Genomic DNA, 21,075 nt, shown 5'->3' with positions numbered 1-21,075 from the left:
ATTTATTCATTTCTTTTTAGTCTTAGTTCTCTCTCCTCCTCCATCTGAAGCATTTCTGTATTTCAGTTCTCTGAATTGCGAATTCTGTCCTCCATAATATTAGCTCTGTTATTTAAGGTCTCCAGATTTTTAAAATCTCGTTCATTGTGTTTTTCATCTCCAACATTTCTGACTTTTTTAATAGTTTCAATCTCTTTTGTGAAGAATTCCCTCTGTTCATTAATTTTATTCCTAATTTCACTTAATTGTCTTTCTGAGTTTCCTTATAACTGAGTTTTTAAAATTATAGCTATTTTGAATTCTCTGGCATTTAAACCATAAATTTCTGTGCCTTCAGGATTGATTTCTGGGTGCTTGTCATTTGCTTTATGGTCTGGAGTGTTAATATACTTCTTAATACCATTTGATGGGGTGAATTTGTGCTGTCACACAGTGGTAGTATCTGGTCGCAGATTCCACCTGCCACCACTGGGGAGGGGGGCTGGGACTGTGTATTCTGAGCCCACCACAATCCCTGGCAGCTGTGTCTGTCCTTTGGAAGCTATGCTGACAGGACCTGTCTGTGTTCGGCCACTGGCAACCACTGCTTAACACATGTATGCACAGGCCCTTTGGTGGGGATCCCTTGCAATGGCTAACTGGCTGAGCTGGTGCTCCAGGCAAGGGGAGGGGCACTTTCTTTCATGTGTGTAATCCCAGGGGTGCTCACACTCTGCACTTGCTGTCTGCTCTCCCAGTCTGCTCAGCTTGATGAAGATGCCTCTCAAGGTTGCTTAGCCTCCTCAGTGTGGAGCTTTCCGATGGGCTAGGAGGCAATGCCAAGAATGAAGGCATTCCCTTGGAGGGCTTCCCCCTCCCCCTACTCCTCTCAGAGCCATGTGCAGTCTTACACCCTAGATCACTGCCATTTGGAGAAAGAGAGCAGATCCCCTTACCTCCTTCCACTGCCTCCTGGGGGATCCAGCCCCTCCGTCTTCAGGTGTATGGCTGTGTGGATCTCTCAGACATCTACTGTGTTGTGTAAATGTCCTCTGTTGGTTTATGCATGTCCTTTTCATTGTATCTTGGGAGAGTGTAAGGGAAGAGCTCTCTCTGCCATAATGCTGATGTCAATCCCCCAGGTTTCTTTTTTAATGTAAGAATTTTAGCATTACTTTCACTGCATTCCTTAAGTTTTAATGTTATATTTTCATTTTTCTTTGTCTCACAATATTTTCTAATTTCCATTATTATTTCTTATTTGACCTGTTGGTTTTTAACAGTGTTTTTTCAAAAAATTTCCATATATTGATAGATTTCCCAGTTTTCTTTCTGCTATTCCTATCTAGTTTCATTCAGTTGTGATCAGAAAGTATACTTTGTATGCTTTCAATCTTTTTAAGTTTATTAAGACTTATTTTCTGCCCTAACATATGGTCTATCCTAGAGATTCTTGTGTTTTCAAGAAAAACATGTATTCTGCTCTTTGTTGAGACAAGTTTTCTGTCATGTCTGTTAGGTCCAATTGTTCTACAACATTGTTCATGTCCTCTCATTCCTTATTGATCTTCTGTCTGGTTGCTCTATTTATTATTGAAAGTGGGGTATTGAAGTCTCCTATTATTGTACAACTGTTTATGTCTCTCTTCAGTTCTGTCCATGTTTGCCTCATGTGTTTAGGATATCTGTTGCATATATGTTTATAAAGGTTATATCTTCCTGGTGATTTTCCCCTTTTACCACTAGATAACGTCCTTCTTTGTGTCTTGTAACACTTTTTGACTTAGAGTCTATTTTGTCTGATATTAGTGTACATGCTCTCTTTCAGTTACTATTTGCATGGAGTATCTTTTCTCATTCTCTCACTTTCAACCTATGTGTGTCCTTAGATCTAAAGTGAGTGTCTTGTAGATAGCGTATAGTTAGATCCCTATTTTTATCTTCCAGTTTATGTCTTTTAATTGGGAAATTTAATCCATTTACGTTTACAGTAATTACTGATAGAGAAGGACTTATTACTTCTATTTTGTTATTTGTTTTTTACATATCTTGTAGCTTTTTCATCCTTCATTTCCTCCATCACTGATTTCTTTTGTGTTTAGTTGATTTTTTATAGTGGCACTTTTAATTCCCTTCTCATTTCCTTTTGTACATACTCTAAAGATATTTTCCTTCTATTAGCCCTGGACATTACATATAAGATTCTAAAGTTATAACCATCTATATTAAACTGATATTAGCTTAATTCAATCACATACAAAAACTCTACTCCTTCACAGATCTACTCGCCACTTTATGTTACTGATGTCACAATTACATCTTTACATATTATGTACCATTAACATTGATTTATAGTTAATTTATATTCTTTTGTCTTTTAAATTCTGCAGAAAAAAAGAATAGTTACAAACCAAAATCGCAATAATAGTGGCTTTTACATTTGTCCATGTATTTGGTTTTACTGGAGAACTTCATATTTTCATATGTCTTTGTGATATTATGTAGTGTCTTCTCATGTCACTTTGAAGGACTACCTTTAAAATTTCTTGTAGGGAAGGTCTTATGGTAATGAACTCCCTCAGCTTTTATCTGGGAATGTCTTACCTTCTTCTTCAGTTTTGAAAGGCAGTTTTACTGAATATAGAATTCTTGGTTGACATGTTTTTGCTTTCAGCACTTTAAATATATCATCCTACTTCCTGCTGGTCTGTGAGATTTGAGCTGATAAATTTTCTGATAATCTCAGTGAAGAGTGTTTGTACGTGGTGAGTTGCTTTTCTCTTGCTGCTTTCAAGATTTGTTGTCTTTTGACAGTTTGATTATAGTGTGTCTTGGTGTAGGTCTCTTTGGAGTTATCCTACATCAAGTTTGTTGAGCTTCTTGTATTAATATATCCAAGTTTTCAGCATTATTTCTTCAAATAAATTCTCTGCCCCTTTCTCTATTTTTTCCCCTTCTAGGACTCCCATAATATGTATCTTGGTCTGTTTTATGATGTACCATAAGTCCTTTAGGTCCTGTTCACTTTCCTTCATTCTTTTCCTCTTTTTGCTCATCAGATTCAATAATTTAAAATGATCTGTCTTCAGATTTGCTGATTCTTTCTTCTTCCTGCTCAAGTTTGCTGTTGAACACCTACAGTGAACTTTTTGATTCAGTTTTTGTATTTTTTAGCTCCAGAATTTGGTTCTTTTTTTATAATTTCTATCTTTAATAATGTTCTCACTTTGTTCATATATTGTTTTCTTTATTTCTTTTAGTTGCTTGTCCATATTTCCTTTACTTTCTTGAGCATATTTTAAGATAGCTGGTTTAAAATCTTTGTCCAGTAAATCCAAGGGCTGTGTTTCTTTAGGGTTGGTTCCTGGAGATTTATTTTATTCTTTTGAATGGAGTGTGTTTCCTTGGTTTTTTTGGATGCCTTGTAATATTTTGTGGAAAATTGGACATTTGAAAAAAAAAACCAGACTACATCCATGCAGAGACAGACCTTTACTAATTAGCCCAGCATGAAGCCTTCAGTTCTTCCCAGAAAAGGGCATGTGTCTTCCCTGGGCCTGTGTATATGCTTCCCCCCTCCAGTTCTCCATTATATATGGCTGCTTTTGAATGTCTTAATTTCCCTATGAGTTTCACCCCTGTTTCCTCTTGGGGCCTTAGATATTCTACTATATTCTGCTGTGTATAATCTCTTTCCCTTGGTGCTCACATGTCTGCAGCCACCTTGGAGTTTTCACACACCTTCACATTTATCACTGCTTTTTGCAACCTCTAACATGATATCAAAACTATGCCACTATTCCCACCTGAGTTTTGAGACAAGTAAAACCAAAATCAGTCCGTTATGCAGCCCCCTGATAGGCCTGAGTATTGTAAAAACAAATTCTACTCTTTTCCTTCGATGCCAAGGGAGGAACCAAGAATTGAGTAGTTTTCGCTCAACTCACTATGCTGCCCCAGAAAGGGGGTGGGGCAAGGGTGAGCAAAAACACCACAAAATTTCCTACCATTTTGAGTTTAGCTTTTCTGAACTGGACATTCCCTTGGATGCTGCAGACTCTTGACTGGTTTCTATTAAAAGCTCTTTAAGCTAGCCTGTTGTTGTTTACTAGATATTTCTAAGGGAGAACAAGGGCTTGAGGCTTCCTATTCCACCATCTTTCTCAAAGAGTTGCTCAAATAATTTCTAATTAAGATAACTCCAAGATACTCAAAGAATGAACAAAAAAGAAGATTTAATTTGATAATTTTACTATTGATATATCTGTGAAGTATAGTCTTTTTATTTTTGTATAAACAATATAATGTAGTAAAAAGGAACCACCTTATAAATCAGGGAAATTCGTTTCTCTCTCTTCTAATCAACTATGTGATCTTTGATAAATAATTGTTCATCTAGTGCTCCTGTAATGGAGGAGGAAAAGGAATATGTAATTTACTGATAGTTTCTATGCTACCCATCATATGATGTGTATGTTGTAAAATCAGGATAATGGAAGAAGTAATAAGCAACATTTCCAGCTGCATTTTCATCTCTCACAATGGAACCTAAAGCATAAAAGAAAAACAACCTGACAAACCTAAAGGCTATATACTGACCTAAAGTAACACTGTCAACCAGACAGCAGCTGAAGAAAATACAAATGAAGCACCTGGACAGAAGTGATCAGTCTTGAATGAAGGAAGACTTACCTCTTACAGAGGTAATTTAGCATAGTGAGGGGGTTAACAGTGCAGGATCCCACCAAGCAGTGTTAAAATCCACTCCTTGCCCTAATACATACTAGCTGCATGACTTGGGGGCATAGTTAACATCTCCAAACTTCAATGTCCCCAACTTTAGCAAATATGATTGTTATAGATATTAAATGAGATAATTCAAGTACTGCCAAAAATATGTGTTCAATACATAATATCAATTATTACTACTATCTTTCAAATACATAAGTTTTGAGTAGCATCCCTATAAAGACTTCAGCCTAACCTGGTTATCTGTTTTTAGATATGGCCAATCTAGAAGACTTGTGGGAAGACTTTCAGGATTTGGAACATGATACCACACTGTGAGCCTGGCTTTATGTGAAATTCTATGCTAAATTTTATTAAACAAAATATTTTGATACTTTAATCCATTCCCTAGAAGGTGCAGCAAATGGCTGGTAGATGACCCAGACTCAACATGCCCCCATTAATAATTAATCTCATGACCAGTAGCCTTGGAGGATGATTCTTCCCTCTCATTTGGCTGCCTTTATGAGACTGATGACTAAAAACAGAAAAGAGCAACTAGCTAACTCTTCCAGTCAAGACCTTTCTTTGGAAGTGACACAAGCAGGTCTTCATCTACTAGCAGTCATTTTCTTTTTCTAAGTCTTACCTTGCACTTCCTTAGGTTTTTGTTTCTTAGCTTTTAGCATGCTCTCAACATTGTTTTTTAAATTCTGAGTCAATGGAGAATTTCCGGAAATTGAGTAAGGCACAATGGTTTCACCATATTGTTCCAAATCCATTTCCCTGGCAGGTTCTTCGATACGTCTTGTAAAGTTCACCTCTCTCATCAGAAAATAAACGATACCCAAGAGTCCCAGGATCTGCAGCAACACCAAATTCCAGTTGCGCCAAGTGAACATTGCCCTCTTTAAGAGCATGGCAAAGAACTGCTGGCAGTAAAGAGTCCACTGACAAGAGGAGAGAAGAATGTCATTACAATGGTCACAAACCTTAATGAAATCCATTAACATTGATGTTTTGAATCTTATGCTAGAAGACGTACACACTTCTATTTATTTATTTATTTTAGGAAGATTAGCCCTGAGCTAACTGCTGCCAATCCTCCTCTTTTTGCTGAGGAAGGCTGGCCCTGAGCTAACATCCATGCCCATCTTCCTCTACTTTATATGTGGGATGCCTACCACTGCATGGCTTGCCACACAGTGCCATGTCCACACCTGGGATCCAAACCGGCGAACCCCGGGCTGCCCAAGCGGAACGTGCGCACTTAACTGCTTCGCCACTGGGCAGGCCCCCACACTTTTATAAATATATCCTTGAACAGAACATAGCCATAGTTAGCAGACTAGGTAACAAGCAAAACTTCATATTTGTATAACGTGTTGACTGAAAGGGTTAAAGCTTGGCTTCTAATCTAATTATACTGAAAACTTCAAAAGGATCATTTTTATTACTAATATATGCATAGCATCTCTGAGCAGGACAAATCACATCTATCTTTCTTTGTTAATGTAAAACCATGATCTTTCCATACTATCTCTATTTTATAAATGAAACATTTCCATAAAATGTGCATATGTAACAAGTTTCCATTGCTAGGTTTTAATCCATGTGATCTGCAGGGACGCAGATAGTCAGGAAAGAGAAGATGAATTTATTTTTAAACTGCAACAATATGCTCAGTATGTTTTTTTCCACTTCTAAATTTAAAGCACTGTGTCCAATGTTAATTTGAAAAATGTACTAAAATATACTATTTTTTCTATTTTTCCAGACTTTGTGGCTCATCTGTAGTTGATTTATTACATATTTTTCAGATTAACAATGGAACCTGTTGCTTTAAATGTAGAGACTTCACCTGAAAAGGTATCTGAATGTTGAAGAAAAGCATCTAGAGCATATTACTTGACTATGTAACTAATAGTTTAAAAATATGTTCATCCTGTATTTCCCAACATTTTGGACACCCCATAACTTGTTGTGACAAAATATCCCTAATCAATAAACCAGCATTTTCAGAATAAAACAATCAGCATTGGATGTTTGTCACCGACTAGAAATAAGGTAAAGTTGAGAAGGAGAATTTTTTTCTCACACTGTCTTCAAGGTAGGAAAAAGTGCTTTCTGTCTTTTAAAAGATGGGTGATGATTAGATCTAGTTCTAGCATAAAAGAATATGTTAAAACAAAAATCAACTTTTCCAGACTGGCCTGCAAATCTTCCTTCAGCTGCATCTTTATAAGAGGGGGAAATAGGGAAAAGTAATATAGCAGGAGAAATGTGTGAGCAAGCAGAGGAGGGAAATTACATTTCTTAAGTATCTGATTCATGCCAAACATTACACAGTTCACATTTCACCACCGTTAACTCATTAAAACAGACTCCTAGAGAATGAAATTGCAGTATAGATAATGTTAAATGACTTGGTCAAGGTCAAATAGTAATAAATGATAGAGCAGGAATTGCAGTCCTATCTGGCTCAAAATTCCACGTTCTTGTTATACAACACCCACTCTGCTTCACAACTGGCTCATAAGCCCCTCAGTGAAGGCGTGCTTATGGGCAACTCTGTGAAACATATATTCCATCTCAGAAATCCTAGTCTTTATTAGGGAAAATTGTAGGGAATAGATGACAGGAGAACAACGAAAGAAGTGCTTGGCAATCCAATGAGATTCCCCATGCTAATGAAGGCCCATACCAACTTGAGAATAGTCCACTAGGAAGTACCAATGCATTCCAATGCATAAATTTAAATGCCTTTTATGTCTGTGAGTAGTGATAACTTTTACTAAGACCCTTTCTCAACTCTGAATGAACTAACAGTTTTGAAAACTGAGATAAGCGACTCTGAGGAGTAACAACAGTGAGCGCAAAATCGGATTTTAACCTATCATATTTCATGTTTGAATTAGAAAATTAATCGGATTGCTTTACAAACTGTTCATTATTTGGCTTTCTCTGGGTAAGAACTCCAAACTCTCCTTTCAATTCAAACATTATAGTGAAATGTATCTCTTTTATCCCATCCAAACATTTACCAGCAGTATGTTCATAGTGAAGATGCTCACCCCAGTATTAAACCTAATATGAGCGTGTTCACTTGAGCCGGAAGAAGTTGAGCTCTCAAAATTTCTGGGTACATTCATATTCTGGTTCATGTTTTCCTTTCTCTTTTCGAGATTTACGGAAGGGGTCTGGAGATCCGGATTATCCATTTTACTGACCCTACACAAACACACCGAAATTCATTTTAACCAGAACAGTGGTGTCTACATACCCAATCTATCACAAGATCTTCACAAATTGAGGCAAGAATTTTTAAAAACAAGCATGGTTATACAATGCTAACATTAACACTGAATAAAGTAAACTGAACTTATCTTAAAATTCTAAGACAATATCTTTTTTTAGGAGAGGGGGTTGTTAAATCTCCTTATTTTAAGAAATGATAGTGATAATAGATAGCACGGTTTTACTTTTATAATGTTTCTAAGCCTATGTCATCCAATAGATTTGTTTTCCCTTTTTTCTGCTTCAGGCTATCTAAATACTTGGAATGGTTTACAAAGCAAATGCACACAGTTAATTTGTCCTCCAAGGGTTCACAACTACATGAAAGAAACAGACATATATATATATTTTTTAATGTTTTTCCTTTTAGTTTTTTTTTAATGTTGAGAGAACATTGGTTTTATAATATATAGATTTCAGGTGTAAATCATTATAATTCAAACTCTGTATATACTACATCGTGTTCACCACCAAAAGTCTAGTTTCCATCTGTCACCAGACAAATCACCCCCTTTACCCAATTCACCCTACCCCCAACCCCCCTCCCCTCTGGTAACCAACAGTCTGTTCTCTGTAACTATGTGTTTGTTTGTAGACATACGTACTTAATTTTAATATAAGGGAGACAATGCTAAACAGAATAATAGAAGTCATAGTACTATAATGGGTGATGTGAAACTTTAAGTCCATCCCTTGGAGTTCTGTAACACTTGATGAAAAATTTATAATTTGTAAAGACAGATTTTTCTTTCTAAACCAATGAACTAGTAAGGCTTTTTAAAACCTTTCTTTTTGCAGGGCAAGAAAGCAAGCATCAAGTACTGGTTTGATTTGATAAGTCTGTTATCAAATTCTTTTAAATTCAAGTAGTATTTGTACGGTGTCTGGTCACTGTAATACTATAGTAATTGATACCACTGAGACAAATAGGGTTTTTTCCACTACTTTTTCCTCTAACTTCTTTATTAGGTTTTTGTACACTTGTAAGAAATACTCAATGGGATGAGGTTTAAAACACAATAAACTAAAAGAAAAAAGTACTCAAGATCTCATTACTCAGATGTACTCAAATGACATTTTTCTATACCTACGAATGCACATGCACGGATATATACATACACACATAAAATGCAAAATCAAGATCATACAATAATACTACATTGTTATGCAACTTGTTTTTTAAATGATTGATATATATTCATTTTAATGTCTATATACTTACATCATCACTTCTGACAATTTCATTTCATCATACCAATGCACCACAGTTTATTGACCACTTATTTAGATTGCTTTAACTTTTTATTATTATAAACAATGCTGTGATGAACACTATTCCACATATATCACTATCCATAAAGGACAAAATTTTAGGTGTAGAATCTACACATTTTAAAGCTTCTTATATATCTGCCAAATTGCCCTTCAGAAGGAGTATACTAATGTACAATTCTATGTCAGTTTACAAGATCTTCCTATTTCAGTACATATTCACCAAGACTGAGTATTTTTTAAAAATATTTGCTGTTTTATTTTTAATTCCTTTGAATTAATTTCACCATTTGTAGTTATTCTTTTGTGAATGTTTTTATCATTTGTCTAATTTTATACTGTTTTCATATTTTTCTTTTTGATTTAGAAGACATTCTTATTTATTATAATGAACCTTTGTATCATTTGTCTTTTAATTCTGTTAAAGTATTCTCTGATATACAAAATGTTTAAATTTTATTTAGCCAAATATTTTCCTTTATGGTTTCTGTATGGAAAAAGAAATAAAGGTAATAAAACATCCATTTCCCCAACTCAGAGAATTAACCACTTTCAACATTTTTACCTTGAGCCAATTTTTAAAATATATTACAAATAAGTTTAAATCACTTTGAGCAAGATTCATAATCCCATTTCTCCCCATTCCTTTCATCAAGTCAATTATGACATTTGGTCTGTAATCTTCCACATATATTTTTTCTTTTCTTTTTTTTAAAGATTGGCACCTGAGCTAACAACTGTTGCCAATCTTTTTTTTTTATTTTTCTGTTTTATCTTCCCCAAATACCCCCTGGTATACAGCTGTATATCTTAGTTGCAGGTCCTTCTAGTTGTGGCATGTGGGATGCTGCCTCAACGTGGCCTGACAAGCAGTGTCATGTCTGTGCCCAGGATCCGAACCGGTGAAATCCTGGGCCGCTGCAGCAGAGCACATGAACTTAACCACTCAGCCACGGGGCCGGCCCCGTCTTCCAGATATATTTTTAAATAAACTTTTAATTATAGAATAGCTTTAGGTTTACAGAAAAGTAGCACAGATAGTACAGAGAGCCTGTATACCCCTCACTCAAATTTCCCCTATTGTTGACATCTTTCATTACCATGGTACATTTGTCACAACTAAGAAACCAATGTTGGCAAATTACTGTTAATTAAACTTCCCATTTTATTTGGATTTCACTAGTTTTTCCACTAAAGTCCATTTTCTGTTCCAGGACTCCCCTCTAGCATACCACATTATATTTAGCTATTCTGTCTCCTTAGTCTCCTCCAATCTGTGACAGTTTCTTATATGTTTGTCATGACCTTAGACGTTCTGAGCAGCACTGATCAGGTATTTTGTAAAATGCTCCTCAGTTTGGGTTGTCTTATGTTTTTCTCATGGTTAGATTGGGGTTAGAGCTTTTGGAGAAGAATATCAAGAGGTGAAGGACCTTCTTCCTCACATATTATCAGGGACTACACGATATAACATGAAATATCACTGAGATGAATCACCACTTTGATCACTGGTCAAAGTAGTATTACATGAGTCCATACTGATGTAACTAGAGGATTGAATGCATAAATGGAGGAGAGACACAAATCTTCGTTGCAAAATTCCAAATAAGGTTTGTAGATACTACTCCCTCCATGAGGTGGTGCTCGATCCCTCATGCCCTCAATTGAGTATGGGCTGTGTTTAATGACATGCTTCCAAAGAATACTGTACAGAATGGGGAGAAAAAGTAATTCTACAGTGGAGAAATCAGATATATTTTAATAATTTTGTATACACATTTATGCATCGTAAGCACGTACAGTTTTGTTTTATGGGTTTAATCTTCTATATAAATGGTATATTTAACAGTCCTGCAAAATGCTTTTCTTCCTCTAAAAGAGTAGATGTTTTACATCTCTCCTTTTTGACGTTTGTATAAAGAGAAATTTAGTTCATTCCCTTCAACTGAGATATAATTTCATTACATATGTATCATATTTTACTAATGCATTATATTATTTATTCTAATATTTTGCTATTGGCTATTCCAGTGAGTATCTGCCTTCAGAGCAAATACGTATTTCTCTAGATTATATACTTAACAGTGAGATTTTTGGGTTGTGGAAAGTGGGTCTTTGAAGTTTACTGGATGTTGCCATGTTATTCACCAATGTGGTAGAACCAGCTCATTGTATAATCAGCAGCATTTGAGAGTTCCTCTTTCCTTTTCATCAGCACAACACTGGATTTGCATTGCCAAAGTTATTTTGCCCATGCTAAGTCCTTTGTATTGAGACATAAATTTTAGAATCAGCTGATCAGTTTTTACAAAAACGTCTTCTGGTTTTGATTGTGGTTTCATGGAAGTAAAGATCAATTTGGAGAGAATTTACGTCTTTAAAATGTTGAGTCTTCTTACTGAAGAACACAGTATATCTCTGCATTTATTTCGGTCTTCTTTAATTTCTCTCAGTAATGTTTTAGTGTATAGATCTTATACATCTTTTGTCACATTCATCCCTATTTCATATTTTTTGATGCTATTGAAAATTACACTGTTTTTCTATTCAATTTCAGATTGTTCCTTGCTAATATACAGAGAAACAATTGACTTTTTGATATTTTATTTTCTTACCCTGCTGCAATGAGTAGACCTCCAGTAGAATCTTGAATATAAGAGGTGAGGAACATCCTTCTTTCTTGTTTCCTTTTTTTTTGTTAAGGAAGATTGGCCCTGAGCTAACATCTGGGCCAATCCTCCTCCATTTTATATGTGGGACGCCTGCCACAGCATGGCCTGATAAACAGTGTGTAGGTCTGTGCCTGGGATCTGAACCAGTGAACCCTGGGCTGCCAAAGTAGAGCATGTGAGCTTAACTGCTGCACAAACACGTGGACCCAGGAACATCCCTTTCTTGTTTCTCAACTCAGGGACAAAGCATTCAGTTTTTCATCAGTAAGAATGATGCCAGCTGTAAGTTTTTTGTAGATGCCCTTTATCAGTTTGAGAAAAATCCCTTCCATTACTATATAGTCATGCCTCACTTAATGAGGAGATGGTTCTGAGAAATGTGTCATTTGGAAATTCTGTCATTGTGCAAAATATCATAGAGTGTACTTACACAAACTTAGATAGTATAGCCTACTACACACCTAGGCTATAGGATACTAATTTTATGGGACCCCTGTCTTATCTGTGGCTCATCATTGACCGAAATGTCACTATGTTGCACATGACTGTATTAATGAGAGTTTTTATCACAAACAGATGTTGCATTTTGTCACATGCTTTTTCTGCATCTAATAAGAAGATTAAGTGGCTTTTCTCTTTTAGTTTCTTAAAATGGTAAATTACATTAGTTGATTTTTGAATGTTAAGATGTTAAATCAACCTCGCATTTCTGGGATAAACCCTACTTAGTTATGAAGTATTATCAATTTTATTTATCATATTGTTGAATTTGATTTGCTAAAACCTTGTTAAGAACTTTTGCATTTATGTTCCTGAGAGATATTGGTTTGTGATTTTCTTTTCTTGTAATATCCTTGTTTGATTTTGGTATCTGGGTAAAACTGACTTGATAGAATCAGTTACCAGACATTTCCTCCTTTTCAATTCCTTGGAAGTGTTTTTATAGAATTGGTATTATTTCACCCTTAAATGTTGGGCAGAATTCACTAGTAAAGCCATCTGCACCTCTAGTTCTTTTGCGTGTGAGAGATTTTTAAACTATAATTTCAATTTCTCAAATAGAAATTAATGACTATTCAAGGCATCTATTCCTTCTTGAGCAAGTTTTGATAGTTTGTATCTTTTAAGGAATTCGCCCACTTCATCCAAATTGTCAAATTCATTGACATAAAATTGCTCATATTATTCCCTTTTTTGTCTTTTTAATATCCATAGAATCTGTAGTAATGTCACCTCTCTTCTTCCCAATATTCATAATTTGAGTTTTCACTCTTTTTCCCTGTCAGACTGAATATCAGTTTACCAATTTTATTAATCTTCTCAAACAATGAACTTTTGGTTTCATTGTTTTTACTATTTTTTTCCTGCTTTCTGTTTTATTGGTTTCCAGTCAGATATCATTCCCTTCTTCTGCTTACTTTGGGATTACTGTACTCTTCTTCTTTTAGTTGCATAAGGGGGAGACAGAGGTCCATGAATTAAGGAATTTCTTTTATTCTAAAATGCAGTACTATATATTTCCCCCTAAATAATGCTTTAGTTATATCCCACACATTTTGATATCTTTGTTTTTTCATTCAGTTCAAATACTTTCTAATCTCCCTTTCACTTTTTTTCATTGACCCATGGATTTAGAAGAGTGTTATTTAATTTCCAAATATTTGGAGATTTTCCAGAAATAATTCTGTTATTAATTTCTAATTTAAGTCGACTGTGATCAAAGAAATTCTCTGTATGATTTGAATACTTCCAAATTTATGAAGACCTTTCCTCAAAAAGTCACTATATAAAGTGTTATGATGTAATTTTAATTAGGTATATTCCTAGGCATTTTGTTTGTTTTGCTATGGTGAATATCTTTTTTTCTTACCTTATCTTATATTTCCTCAACTAGTTATCTACAGTTTGTAGAAATGCTATTGATGTGAATATGTTGATCCTGTGCCCAACAACCTTACTGACTTCTCTAATTATTCCTAAGAGTCTGTGTGTGTGTGCACATCACACACATGCATACACATATATATTATTGAATTTTCTAATAAACATATAATCTAAAATAGCGACCCTTTTTTCTACGCCTTTTTATGGCATAGACATTTATTGCTCTGATTAAACACCTGCCACTATTCCACATTTTCCAAGCCCTTTGCAGCTAAATGGGGCCACGTGATTGGTTCTACGTAATGGGTGTGAGAAGATATAATTTGTGTTACTTCTGGGCAGAAACATTTAAAGGCTCTTCCCTCTGCCACAGTAATTTGAAAGACAGGTGTTGAGATGAGAGAGCCAAGATGAAAGATGTCTGAATTGCTGAGTCAATACACGAAGGATAGATGCCTTTGTCACCCAACTTACACTGTTTTGTGTGACTGAGAAATAACCTTTTGTTGTGTTAAACTACTGATAAATTAAGTTATTGGTAAATTTCTTATTACATATAGCTTATCCGATTTGGACTAATATGCTTTCCAATCTATATACATCCATTCTTTTTCTTCTATTATTCTCTTGGCTAGAAGCTTCAGGAAAATACTGAATACTTCTGAACTTGTACCTTTATTATAATTTTAGTGAAGCTTTTATTATATAATCTGAATCAAGCTAAAAAAGTCAAATTCCATTCTTTCTACTGTCTTTGTGCTTACTTTGCTATCTTTCTATATTCTTAAGTTAACAGCATAGTTAATTTTTAAATAATCCCTTATTACATATCCCATTTCTACTAAGCATATACATATTTATAAATTTTGTAAATTTTCCTCTGAGTACACCTATGTCCATAACCTAGAGACTTTCTTATACAAGACTCTCATTACTGAGTACTAAATACATATAATTAACAATTTTATTTCCTCTTCAATCCATGAGTATTTTGGTAATTCCTTGCATTGTGAGAAATATTCTTCAGATGTTCAGAAGTTAGGACAAGTCTCTGAGCAATTTTTTTCCAGCCATTGTTCATATAATTGTTAGCTCTCAGGATGCAGTAAAGCTTATGATGTCCTTTATAACATCAATTTTTAATTACGTTCTAGTTTCTCCCTTCTATTTCTTGATCATTTCATTGAAAATGCTTGCATATATAAGTAAAGTACAAGTAAAACTTTAGCACTTTCGTTACACCTCAAACTACCATTTTTCTATGCATTGTCCTAAAATTGCTTGCTGTAGTTTGAAATAAAGGCAGAGAGACCACGGGAGAGCACAGAAACAGATTAGTCAGCAGCATTCAAACTCATGAAGCACAATATGGTTTTTGAGAATTCACTGGCTGAGTATACAGCGCAGTATTCTCTTTACTACTGACTGTGAAAAATAAATATATTAACTGCCTGTTTAATACTGTGATGTAATTGTATTCATAAATATTTCAGTATGAAATATTTCTGAAATAATGAGCACTATAATAAAGCAGTGCTGTATAAGAGAACACATTCCTAATCATTTAACAAACTTAATCAAACAAATAGCAAGCTATATAGAGAGAGAAGTATTTTGTTGTTATTTCACAACATAGTGAACAACAACAAAGGCCTAGACATTTGTCAAGATTTCATTTGTGGTCTAATACCACATATTGATTGTGATTGATATTTATGAATGTTTTATATATATTAGAAAATAAAATGTGCTTTCTGTTTATTAAGGACAAAGATGTGTATGAATGTGAGTATGTGTGTGTATAGAAAAAGAACGAGAGAGAAAGAAACTAACTTAGTAAATCATATTATTCAAGTCCTTTATTTCCTTATTAATATTTTGTCTACCTCATTTGCAGTTTCTGTGAGAACTGGGTTAAAGATTATCACACTACTGTGAATTTTTTTCATAGAATTCCATAAATTTTTGCTTTATTTATTTAGAAACAAGGTGAAAAAATTCTTACAGTTTCTGGTGGACTATTCATTTTAACTATATAAATTATTCACCTTGATCTATTGTATATAACAATCTACCAAAAAGGAAAAATAATAAAAAAGATTATAATAAATAGAATTCAAACCATATTTTCAGGTTATATGATAGCCTCCATGGAAAACTCCAAAGAGTCAAATGAGTTAAAGAATTTGTCAATAAAAAATTAATAACTAATAGAAAAATTCATATGAAATAATAGAGAACTGTGCAATTTTGGAAAATAAATGTAAAGAGGGGAACCTGCACTAACAAATATTAATATATTTAGCAAATGTAGAATTGCCATAAGAATAGAAAGCCCAGATCTATAGACAGCATTGGAAATTCTGGAAAGAGACATCAGTTTATCTAACAATCATAAAGAAAGCATTTCAAGTACATTGCATTGAGATAACAGACTAACTAGTAGGGGGAATATCTTGGATTCAATCTCTATCTCATGCAACAAAATTAATTTTAAGTGAGTGAAATAAATAATGCTAAAAGAAAATACAAATATTTATCTAGTTTCAGAATTGTCAATATTTTCCTACACGTAAACAAAAAAACTTATAGTAAATATTGATGTATTTGAATATATAATAGTTTTAGACTTCTGAAATAAGAAACATTCAAATGAAAAGGCAATGAAATTGAAAATATTTTATAAAAATTAATGCTTTTCATAGAGAAAATATCCTTAGTATATTCAGAGCACTCAAAAACATACGGAAAATCCTATTGGCTTGGTTTGAAACTGTCACTTACTAGCTTTGTGGGGCTTTAGGGAATTATATGATCTCTCTCTGTTTCTTTATCTCTAAAATGGAAATTATAATACAGAGTAATAGTAAAGGTGGTAATGATTAAATACCAACATATAGAAAGTATTTAGACCGGTGTCTGATACACAGTAAGAACTCAATAAACGTTAACTTTTAACTGGTTCCATAGCTGTTACTGTTGCCTCTGTCAATCTCATCATAATCAAGATATCTTTTATTGGGTACCTACTATGACACAGGCATTGTAATTTTTCCATTATAAAATTGACATCAATCCTCACATTACCCCCTTTAAAGAGGTGAAACTGAAACTGGGAGAGGTTAAATAAGTTGCATGAAGTCAAGCAACTAGTATGTGGTATATAGCCCATGACATGGGCCTAAAATTATCTGACATTGGTGTCCATGCTATTTCCACTAAGCCATGAATATTTAATCGTTAGTTATATTAAAAATACTACTTTACCACAATGTAGAGCTTGTGCATGAACGTGACAAAAACATGATCCCTAAGGAAAATAAAAATGTCCTTTGTGTCTTAATAATAAAATAACATTTTTTAATGGATTAGAGCAGAGAGACGGAGCCAGCAAGAACACATTATTATCTGCTCCCCTGACTGTTCTATCTGTTAATGCAAATTAATCAGGTGGCATTCTGATAATATATGCAATGATCTTTGGCTAACTTTATTAGCACGAGAGTCATTGTCTATGTAAGCACTGAGACTGACAAGATTGTTTCTAAGCCTGAGAAAATGAAGTCTAGACCCCCAAAAAAGACTTTTTGTGACGTCTTCTGACAGACAACCGCTGGCCTTCCCTTAGAAATATCCTGAACTCCCTGGGCACCTTCTCTTTGAACTTTCACACAGTGTAAGGTATTCTCGGAATATAAACCATGTGTAACTTACGTAGGTCACCAAGACATGATTAGTCCAAGATTTTAAAATCATTCCCAGTAAAACCTCCAATTTAGATCCAGAACTTTACCTATGACCCCACAATTTCTCTTTGCTCTAGGTCAATCCTAACCCCTCCACCCCCCAAAAGCACAGGCACCCAAATCTAAACCCAAAAGCTTCATATATAATCTTCCTGCCCAATACGCCTCTACCTGAGTGTTTAGTGCCTGGGTTTGGTTGTTTTTTGCAGTTTCATAGACCCAGTATTTGCTCTGAACATCCTGATTCCTAGCTCTCTGAACTGATGCTCTGACTCTAGTCCCATGACTCACAGCAGACTCAGCCCATCAGGGAAGCAAGATGCAAAAATTACTGTGCCTGGGATTCACAGAAGATGGCCACATCTAACAATCCAATACTACTTCTTCAATTACTCTAGCCCCAGACTGCATGGGGTTTCCTTTCAAAATGAAATCTGATTTTAGAGGAAGAGACTTTTTCTCTCTCTTGCCCCCCACACATCATTACTCACATAAAGAAAACTTCTTCCATGGTAGTGATAGAGACACCAAAACTAGCAATGCCCAGCTCTTCCTGTCTGTCTTCCAGATCAGCAAACAGGTCTTTAAACCTAGAAGAAAGAAGAGAAAGAGCTAGCACCAAAACAGATGGTTTTCACATTAATAATTTTTGTTCTCTATTAATTTCCTTAATCAGAGGGAAAAATGTAGCTCGTTCTTCACTGCAATGCATGTTATAGTTTCCATGCCCCTAATAAATCAGAAATGTGCAACATATAAAGAGAAAAGCTAGCAAATTGCTGTCACAAACTGGTTCTTGGTTTTCTGATAAAAGTATCAATTGGTATTCGTTGCTAGTTAAGATTAATTAGCATATATAACATATATAGTTTCTAAGAAACACTAAATCAAAGAGGAAAAATGTTTTCAAATTAATAAGAAGCAGAAGACACTCAAATCAGAAAATGAAGTAAGAATAACAGAAACTAGGGACTGAGAGAGAATTGTTCACTCTCATAAGCAGGGAAGTTCTATGTCATTTCCAGCAGATGTGATGTGGTGCCACTAAAGATGCTGAAGAGTAGTTTTTATTAGATTTCTCAGTTTCTCTGGTTTAGAAGTTAATGTACCCTAGAAACTGATTCAGTTCTTGATCCTCTGTCTACTATATTCTAAGGGGTGAACCATTAAATACGATGTTAGCTGGGGGTTTTTCATAGATGCCTTTTATCAGGTTGTGAAAGTTCCTTTCTATTCCTAGTTTGTGATGTGGTTTTATCATAAAAGGGTATGGATTTTGCCAAATGCATTTCCTGCATCTACTGAGATGATCATGTAGTTTTTGTCTATTCTATTAATGTAGTGTTTTACATTGATGATTTTTGCACATTGAACCAACCTTGCATTCCTGGGATAGATCTGACTAGGGCATAGTGCATAATCCTTTTTACACACTTCTGTATTAGTTTTGCTAGCACTTTGTTGTTGTTGTTGTTTTGCCTCTACATTCAAAAGTGACGTTTGTCTGTAATTTTATTTTCTTTGTTTTTGTCTAGTTTTATTACAAGATCATACTAGCATCATAGAATGGATTGGGTTCCCTCTCCTATTTTGGAAGTTTGTGAAAGACTGTTATTAATTTTTACTTTAAACATTTGGTATAACTCACCACTGAAGCCACCTGAACCTCGTCTTTTCATTATGAAAGTCTTCTGATTCCTAATTCAATCTCTTTAATTGTTAGCGGTCTAAGCAGATTTTAATTTTTTCTTGTCATGTTTTAATACCTTGTTTTTTAAAAGCAGTTTTAGGTATACAATAAAATTAAAAGGAAGTACAGAGATTTCTCATATACCCCCTCCCCCCACACATAAAGACACCTATTATCAACATCACTCACCAGACTGTACATTTTTTACCTGGGATGAACCTACATTGACACATCATAATCACCTAAAGTCCATAGTTTACCTAAGGGTTCACTCTTGGTGTTCCACATTCAATGGGTTTGGACAAATGTATAATGACATATACCTATCATTATATTATAGAGTATTTTCACTGCACTAAAAATCTCCTGTGCCTATTCATTTTACCCCTCCCAATCCTTGGCACCACTCATCTTTTTATTGTCTCCATGTTTTTGCCTTTCCCAGAATGTCATGGAGTTGGGATCATATAGTATGTAGGCTTTTCAGATTGGCTTCTTTCACTTAATAATACACATTTAAGGTTTCTCCATGTCTCTTCATGGTTGATAGCTCATTTCTGTTAAATGCTGAATAATATTTCATTATTTGGATGTACTATAGTTTCTCCATTCACCTACTAAGGACATCTTCCTTGCTTCCAAGTTTTGGCAATTACGAATAAAGCTGATATAACATCCATGTGCAGGTTTTTCTGTGGACATAAGTTTTTTCAACTCCTTTGGATAAATACCAAGGAGCATGATTGCTGAATTGTATGGTAAGAGTATGTTTAGTTTTGTAGGAGACCACCAAACCATCTTCCAAAGTGGCCATACCATTTTGCATTCCCACAAGCAATGAATGAGAATTCTTATTGCTCCACATTCTTTCCAGCAATTGGAGTTGTCAGTGTCCCAGATTTTTGCCATTCTAGTCAGTGTGTAGTGGTATCTTACTGTTTTTTTAATTTGCATTTACCTGATGACATATGAGGTGGAGCCTGTCTTTTTATATAGGCTTATCTGCCATTGTATGTCTTCTTTGGTGAGATGTCTGTTAAAGTCTTTGGCCTATTTTTAAATCAGGTTATATGTTTTCTTATTGTCGCATTTTAAGAGTTCTGTGTGTATTTTGGGTAACAATCCTTTAGCAGATGTGTATTTTGCAAATATTTTCTCCCAGTCTGTAGCTTGTCTTCTAATTCTCTTGATATTGTCTATTGCAGAGAAGATTTCTTAATTTTAATGAAGTCCAGCTTTTCAGTTATTTCTTTCACAGATCATGCTGTTGGTATTGCATCTAAAAAGCCATTGGCACATCTAAGATCATCTAGTTTTTCTCTTATGGTATCTTCTAGGAGTTTTATAGTTTTTCATTTTACATTTATGTCTATGATCCATTTTAAGTTAATTTTTGTGACGTGTGTAAGGTCTGTGTTTAGCTTTTTTTGCATCTGAATGTCCAGTTGTTCCAGCACCATTTGTTGAGACTATCTTTTCTCCATTATATTGCCTTTGCTCCTTTGTCAAAGATCAGTTGATTATATTTATGTTGGTCTATTTCTGGACTCTCTGTTATGTTCCACTGATCTACTTTTTTATTCTTTCACTAACACCACACTGTCTTGATCATGGTGGCTTTGTAGCAAGTCTTGAAGTGTAGTGTCAGTCATCCAAGTTTGCTCTTCTCTTTCAATACAGTGTTGGCTATTTGGGGTCTTTTGCCTCTTCACATAAACTTTACCATCAGCTTGTCAATAACCACAAAATAACTTACTGGGGTTTTGATCAGGATTGCACTGAATCTATAGATCAAGTTGGGAAGAAC

At 34.7% G+C, this 21,075-nt stretch overlaps 1 protein-coding gene across 5 annotated transcripts in view; it reads right to left on the bottom strand.

The window, feature by feature from the left end:
* ABCA14 (ATP binding cassette subfamily A member 14) overlaps nt 1–21,075 on the bottom strand; it is a 205,015-nt gene that overhangs the window by 63,111 nt on the left and 120,829 nt on the right. For all 5 annotated transcript variants that reach the window (XM_023616173.2, XM_070232208.1, XM_070232210.1 and 2 more), the window contains 3 exons: nt 18,070–18,168; nt 7,782–7,938; nt 5,357–5,657 (listed from right to left, as the gene is read on the bottom strand). In XM_023616173.2, the coding sequence (XP_023471941.2) occupies nt 5,357–5,657; nt 7,782–7,938; nt 18,070–18,168 (557 nt within the window). The remainder of the gene's footprint in view (nt 1–5,356; nt 5,658–7,781; nt 7,939–18,069; nt 18,169–21,075) is intronic.

The sequence above is a fragment of the Equus caballus genome, chromosome 13, assembly GCF_041296265.1.
Source record: "Equus caballus isolate H_3958 breed thoroughbred chromosome 13, TB-T2T, whole genome shotgun sequence".
NCBI lineage: Eukaryota > Metazoa > Chordata > Mammalia > Perissodactyla > Equidae > Equus > Equus caballus.
This window is presented reverse-complemented; position numbering and strand designations above follow the sequence as displayed.